This window comes from Neophocaena asiaeorientalis, unplaced genomic scaffold (genome assembly GCF_003031525.2).
Source record: "Neophocaena asiaeorientalis asiaeorientalis breed wild unplaced genomic scaffold, Neophocaena_asiaeorientalis_V1.1 scaffold478, whole genome shotgun sequence".
NCBI lineage: Eukaryota > Metazoa > Chordata > Mammalia > Artiodactyla > Phocoenidae > Neophocaena > Neophocaena asiaeorientalis.
Genome location: NW_020173200.1, coordinates 1,525,202 through 1,531,154, shown reverse-complemented (window position 1 = coordinate 1,531,154; position 5,953 = coordinate 1,525,202). Strand labels below are relative to the sequence as shown.

The following is a 5,953-nucleotide window of genomic DNA, read 5'->3' as shown; positions in this document are numbered from 1 at the left end:
CCCAATCCGAGGCGCGGCAGGCTCGTACTGCAGGCTGGGAGGTAGGGGAAGGCGGGGGTTCCCCCTTGGGCCTTTGTCCGAGTCCCGAGACCCGGGAGGGAAGGCCCCGACTCCCGAGCGCCGCCCGTCTCCAGCCGCCGTTTTGCACCGGGAGTGGGCGGCGGCGGGAGGGGAGCTCTCCTGGGGCTGGGCTTGGGCCCGGGCGGGGCGGTGGAGGAGGGCGGGCCCCTCGGGCAGAGCGGGCCGTAACCTTCTTGGAGGGCAGAGGTGGGAAAGCCCTGGTCCGGAGGCTGGAGGCCGCGCGAGCCTTGGGCTCCCCGCCAGCCCGTTTCGATACTTCGGCCGGTCGGTCCCTCTGGGCCGCGGTGTCCTCGTAATTCTGGCGGTCCCACGCTGGATGCAGCGCGCTACAGTGTAGGAAACCGTTCACAGGGCTCTTCGCATTTGGTGCTCACACGGCAGCTCGTGGGAGGGTGCCAGGGGATGGACTGTTGTCCCATTGTGCAGACGGAGAAAACTAAAGCTCAGAGTGGGGAGGAGATTTGCCTAGAGACTCCCAGCGAGGTGGTGGCAGTGGGACTCAGGTCTTACTCCTCTAATGCAGCGCCCTTTTCCCCGGGCCCCTCTGCCTCCCCTGCCAAAGGAAGGGGCTGAGGTAGGGCATTAGTGAATGGAAGTTCGTTCGTTCGTTCTTTTTTTGTTTTTAGATCCGCCGCCTTCTGTACCATCCAGGTCAGAGCTGACTAAGAAGTATACAGAAGCCAAGTCATGGATCCACCTGCACGTAAAGAAAAAACCAAAGTTAAAGAGGCTGTCAGCAGAGTTGAGAAGGCCAAGCAGAAATCAGCCCAGCAGGAGCTGAAGCAAAGACAGAGAGCAGAGGTGAGAGTAAGGAGGGCCTGTATACCTGTAGTCTGCTGGAGATGATGCCGGTATAGAGAGATAGAGCTGTGACGGGAAGCCCTACCTGCCTCCAGCCAATCCAGCCAAAACAGGTGTTATCCCAGGTTTCCAGAGGAGATCACTGAGGTTCCAGAGTCACATGCCAAGTGTCAGAACCCCGACCGGTACCAGATAGCCTCCAGATGACTCCTGGCGCAGAGCTTTTGTGGTAGGACCTGAGGGAAGGAAGAAAGGAAAAAGAGAAGGGACATGTAAGGGAGGGGTTCCGTAAGGGAGTGAGGGAGAGCAAGTGTCACACACACTAGTACAGATGTCCTGGATTTGGCCTGGAGAGTTGCTCCTCCTAATTGGGAAGTAGAGGCCCAAGCTCTACACCCAACACTGTGTTCCTTTGTTCAGTCTGCACTTAAAAATCAACCTGTTTACATGAATATTTTATTTTAGCATTTAATATCAGGAAAAAGCTTCCCACAGTCTTCCCTCTTTCTATTTCTTTTGCTTTTGCATGTTTTTTTTTTTTTTTTTTTTTTTTTTTAGAAATGTAAAAATACAGAAAAGCAGAATATTATAACAAACACCTGGGTACTCAGCACCCCAGATTGGTAGTGTTTAACATTTTGTCATATTTGCCTGGAGTCTTTTTTAAATAAGATAAGTAAAAATTACATAAAAATTTGAAGTCCCCTTTCTCCATTTACTTTTCCCCTCCTTGTGGGCAACCACTATTATTTTTTATACTTTTACACTCAAATATTTGTAGATATTTTTGAACAATATAAAATGTTCTTTTGTGTTTTAAAAGCTTACATTAAACTGATTCCACGTATTTTATTTTGCATTTTGTTTATGTTTTTTAGAACTATTCATGTTAATGTAAGAATCTAGTTTATTCCTCATCACTGCTAATAGTAGTCTAGTTTATGGATCCACTTTAGTATATTTACCCCGTCCTCCAGTAACGGATGTTTAAATAATTTATAGGGTTTTTTTGCTGTTACAACCAATGCTGTAGTGAAAAACTTTTAGATGTCTCCTTGGGCACCTGTGCTGGAATTCCTGAAGGGCATATATAACTAGAAGTAGAATTATTGGGTACATTTTCAAGTTTACTAGACGTTGCCAAATTGTTTTCAGAGAGACGTACAAGTTTGCACCTGCATTAGCAGTGTGAGAGAGTTCTCATTCTTCACTTCTTTTCCAATGCTTAATAGTGTCAGACTTTAAATTTTTGTTAATCTGATCCATTCACTCACAATATTGAACTGCTACTACATGCCAGGCACTGTTGTAGGAACAGAGGAGTCCCTGCCTTTGTGGAGCGTGCATTCAGCGGGGGAGGCCGACATAAACATAATAAGTAAACTTAATAGTGTGTTTGAGATTAATCCATAAACTGAAATCTGCCTTTGGATTAAGGCAGACTCTCCGAGAGCTGTGGACCTGGGTTCTAACAGATTGTGCCCCTCTTTCCTTCACCTCCCCCATCTTCACCTGGACACAGGCCCCCAGACGGTTTTACTGCTCAGCGCTTTGGTGAAAGTTGGAGGGCTGCTGTAAGAAACAGCCCTAGGAAACTGTCCTTTGTGCACACTGCAGCGATAATATTGTTGAGGACATTGTTCATGTGTTTACTGACACCCTGCTGGTGAGGTTCCACAGGTTACACTTACTTGTCTGACTTCAACTCCTCCATAAATTCCAGTTCTTCCCAGGTCACCTTGGACAAGATACTTAACCTCTCTGAACCTCAGCTCTTCAGTTCCTTTTTGGTAAAATGAGGATGATAACATCAATTACACAAGATTGTTGTAAGGAATAGAAATGTTGTATGTAAAGCATGTAGGACGGTGCCTGTGGCCCAGAGAAAGCGCTCAGAAATGGCAGCGACTGATTGTTATCAGGAGTCACTGTTTTCATCGTGCGGACTTGAAGGTGAATTGTGCTCATTTGCCAAGATGTCATACCGGACTTGCACTGTCGATGCAGCTGGCCCTTGTTGAGCTCCTCAGATGTGCCAGGCACATGCATCACCACATGTAATCCTCACACCAGGGTACATTATTGTTGCTCCCATTCTGACCTTTGTAAATCCTTCCTGGAATAAGGAAGGGAGATACAACATACATGACCTTGTGAGGTAGAAAGTATTATCCTCATTTCAAGTGAAGTGTTGGGACCAGAATTCCTAGGTAGTAAGGGATTGAGGGGCAGGACTGCCATCTAAACAGGTCTCTGGACTTTCTCCCCTGCTCCCTGCTTTGCCCCACAGTTGCCTTGCTGTTTTGTCTGTGTTGCCTGGAATGCAGTTTCCTAAGATAGGAATGTGACAAGAGCCCTTGTGGGGAGGCGGAGACACAGTTTCCCTTCAGTTCTGTATAGATGCCACATTCCAGAAAGTGAGATGAGAAGGAGAGATGAGAGGGGTGAATGGGAACGGAGGCCCATTTGGCAGCTGAAGCAGCATTTGGTACTGTTGGTGATCCTGTCCTTGAAAGTCTCATTCCTTGGCTTGGACCCTTGACCCATTTTGAGTCTCTTCTTTCTCTGCTTAATGAATTACTTAATATATTCTTAATACATAATACTTAATATATTCTTAACTATATAATACATATAAATAATATATATATAATGTGTTTGTGTACTTAAAGAAGATGAATAAAACAAACACCCAACTACAGAAATAGAACATGACCAGTAACTTAGAAGCTCTTCAGGCCTCACTCTGGCCATGTCCCCAGCCTTCCCACTAGCAGTACCCTCGGTCCTTAATTTCATGCTAATCACTCCCTTGCTGTTCTGTATTAATTTACTATTTCTGTGCATACCCCTAAATAATATTTTATAGCATAACACTATACTGTCTAGTTTTGCATGTTTCTGAACTTTATATATGTTACCGTATTCTGTGACTGGTTCTCTTCATTCAGCATCTTTTTTTTTTTTTTTTAACCATGTAGATTTACTTATTTATTTGTTTGTTTTATGGTAAAACATACATAAAACTTGACCATTTGAACTATCAGTATTATGCTTTTTGAGAATCATTTGTGTTGTTTGAGACTATTTTCATCACTGTGGAATTCCGTTTTACTTAAAGATTATAGATTTTTTTTTCTTTTAATGTATTTTTGGCTGCGTTGGGTCTTCGTTGCTGTGCGTGGGCTTTCTCTAGTTGTGGCGAGTGGGGGCTGCTCTTCGTTGCTGTGCGCGGACTTCTCACTGCAGTGGCTTCTCTTGTTGTGGAGCACAGGCTCTAGGTGCGCGGGCTTCAGTAGTTGTGGCACATGGGCTCAGTAGTTGTGGCTCGTGGGCTCTAGAGCACAGGCTCAGTAGTTGTGGTGCACTGGCTTAGTTGCTCCACGGAATGTGGGATCTTCCCTGACCAGGGCTCGAACCCATGTCCCCTGCATTGGCAGGTGGATTCTTAACCACTACGCCACCAGGGAAGTCCCAAGATTATAGAATCTTATCAAAATTTTTTTAAATTGGGGAAAAAAAAGATTGTAGGATTATTCAAGCTTTCTATTCAGTCAGTTTTGATCATTTAAGTTTTCAAACTTATTGACACAGTTCATAAGTTTTGTTTTAATCTCCATTGTGTCAGTCATTACGACTTCTTTTAAATTCTAATAATGTTTGTGCCTTCTCCCTTCTTATCTCGACCTGTCTTGTCAGAGGTTTGCAGGGTTTTCTTTAGTATTTTCAAAGAACCATCTTGCAGTTTTGGTGATCCTCTCTATTGTACATTCGGTTGCTTTTTCATTCATTTCTGCTCTTATTTTGTATTTTCTATTTGTCTCACTTCTCAGGTTTTTTCCCCTTCTTTTTGATTACTCAAGTTTTATCCCCTACACACAAACACGGTCCTTCTTTTTTTTCTTCTATACAAATGTGGAAGCTTTATGTTGTTTCTCTTCCCTTGGTGGATTAATTGATTACTGCAAGGTGAGCAATAAGGTAGACACCCTGCCTTTCACCTCAGAATGTCTCTCACAGTTTTCTTTTCACCCCACTGCCTACCCTGGGTCATGTTCCTACTATCTCCTCCCGCACTATTGTAATAGGTGTCTCCTAATGCCTATAATCTCTCCTCCCCAACTCCATCTCTCACATGGTCTCCAGTTCTCTTTCCCAAAGCACAGATATAATCAAGTTGCTTCCCTGCACACTTCTCTCTCCAGAGTCAGCCCGATAAAGTCCAGATTCCTTGGCATGGCATTTAAGGCCCTAACATACTTTTCTTGCTTTCTCCAGCTCCCCAAACCCCATTCCATGGTATCTTCCATATTAGCATACTTGAAGTTTCTAGAACTAATGCTGTACTTTTGCATTATATTTATTTAATCATAATATCCACTCCCCCATCACCTATGTCCTTTCCCCAGTCTCTACCTGTTCAAATCCTACCGATCCTTTAAAGGCCTGATCAGTCACCTGCCTCACTGCTTCTTATCTGATTCCCCAGTGGAGTTACTGTCTACCTCTCCTGCCCCTGCATTACCAGTGCAGTTCTGGCATTTTCAAATGACACAGCCTCTTGTGTCTGAAGATACACTAAGCATTTGCCTCCATTGCTAACATGTCTTTTCTCCCGTTCAGATCTATGCCCTCAACAGAGTCATGACAGAACTGGAGCAGCAGCAGTTTGATGAGTTCTGTAAACAGATGCAGCCTCCTGGAGAGTGAGCTACCCCTGCATTCACACTCGATGGGACCCTGGAGGCTTTGTTTGTGTGTTACCAGTCTTAAGCTGAGATGGCCCATTTGGAGCCTTACACAACTGGACAAGAAGACATTTGTGTTATTCCTGAAACGATAAATCGGAACTTCCTATATCTAACTTACTTCACTAGTTCCTCCGATCTGAATTGGCCCATTGCTTGCTGAAGAGACTTGTTCTGTTCTTCCAAGACAATAGATTCTTTTTTTTTAACTTTTTCTATTTTTTGAAAAAAAAATCAGTGTTTCTTGTGAAACTGTAAATCTCCAAAACTACAAATAAAATACTAATAAGATGTTTGTTTGCTCATACTTTAGGTCAGGGCGC

General features: G+C 44.2%; 1 protein-coding gene across 3 annotated transcripts; it reads left to right on the top strand.

Annotated features, from left to right (window-relative positions):
- Window positions 1–5,921, top strand: SVBP (small vasohibin binding protein). Of its 3 annotated transcripts, none has more exons than XM_024744750.1 (3): window positions 1–41; window positions 708–882; window positions 5,506–5,921. In XM_024744750.1, the coding sequence occupies exons 2-3, from the start codon at window positions 769–771 to the stop codon at window positions 5,590–5,592; spliced, it is 201 nt and encodes a 66-aa protein (XP_024600518.1). In that variant the 5' UTR covers window positions 1–41; window positions 708–768; the 3' UTR covers window positions 5,593–5,921. The 3 variants fall into 3 exon arrangements, with proteins under 3 accessions (XP_024600518.1, XP_024600516.1, XP_024600517.1); XM_024744749.1 differs by lacking the exon at window positions 1–41 and adding an exon at window positions 76–414; XM_024744748.1 differs by lacking the exon at window positions 1–41 and having other exon boundaries at window positions 75–882.
- Window positions 5,922–5,953: the final 32 nt, after the last annotated feature.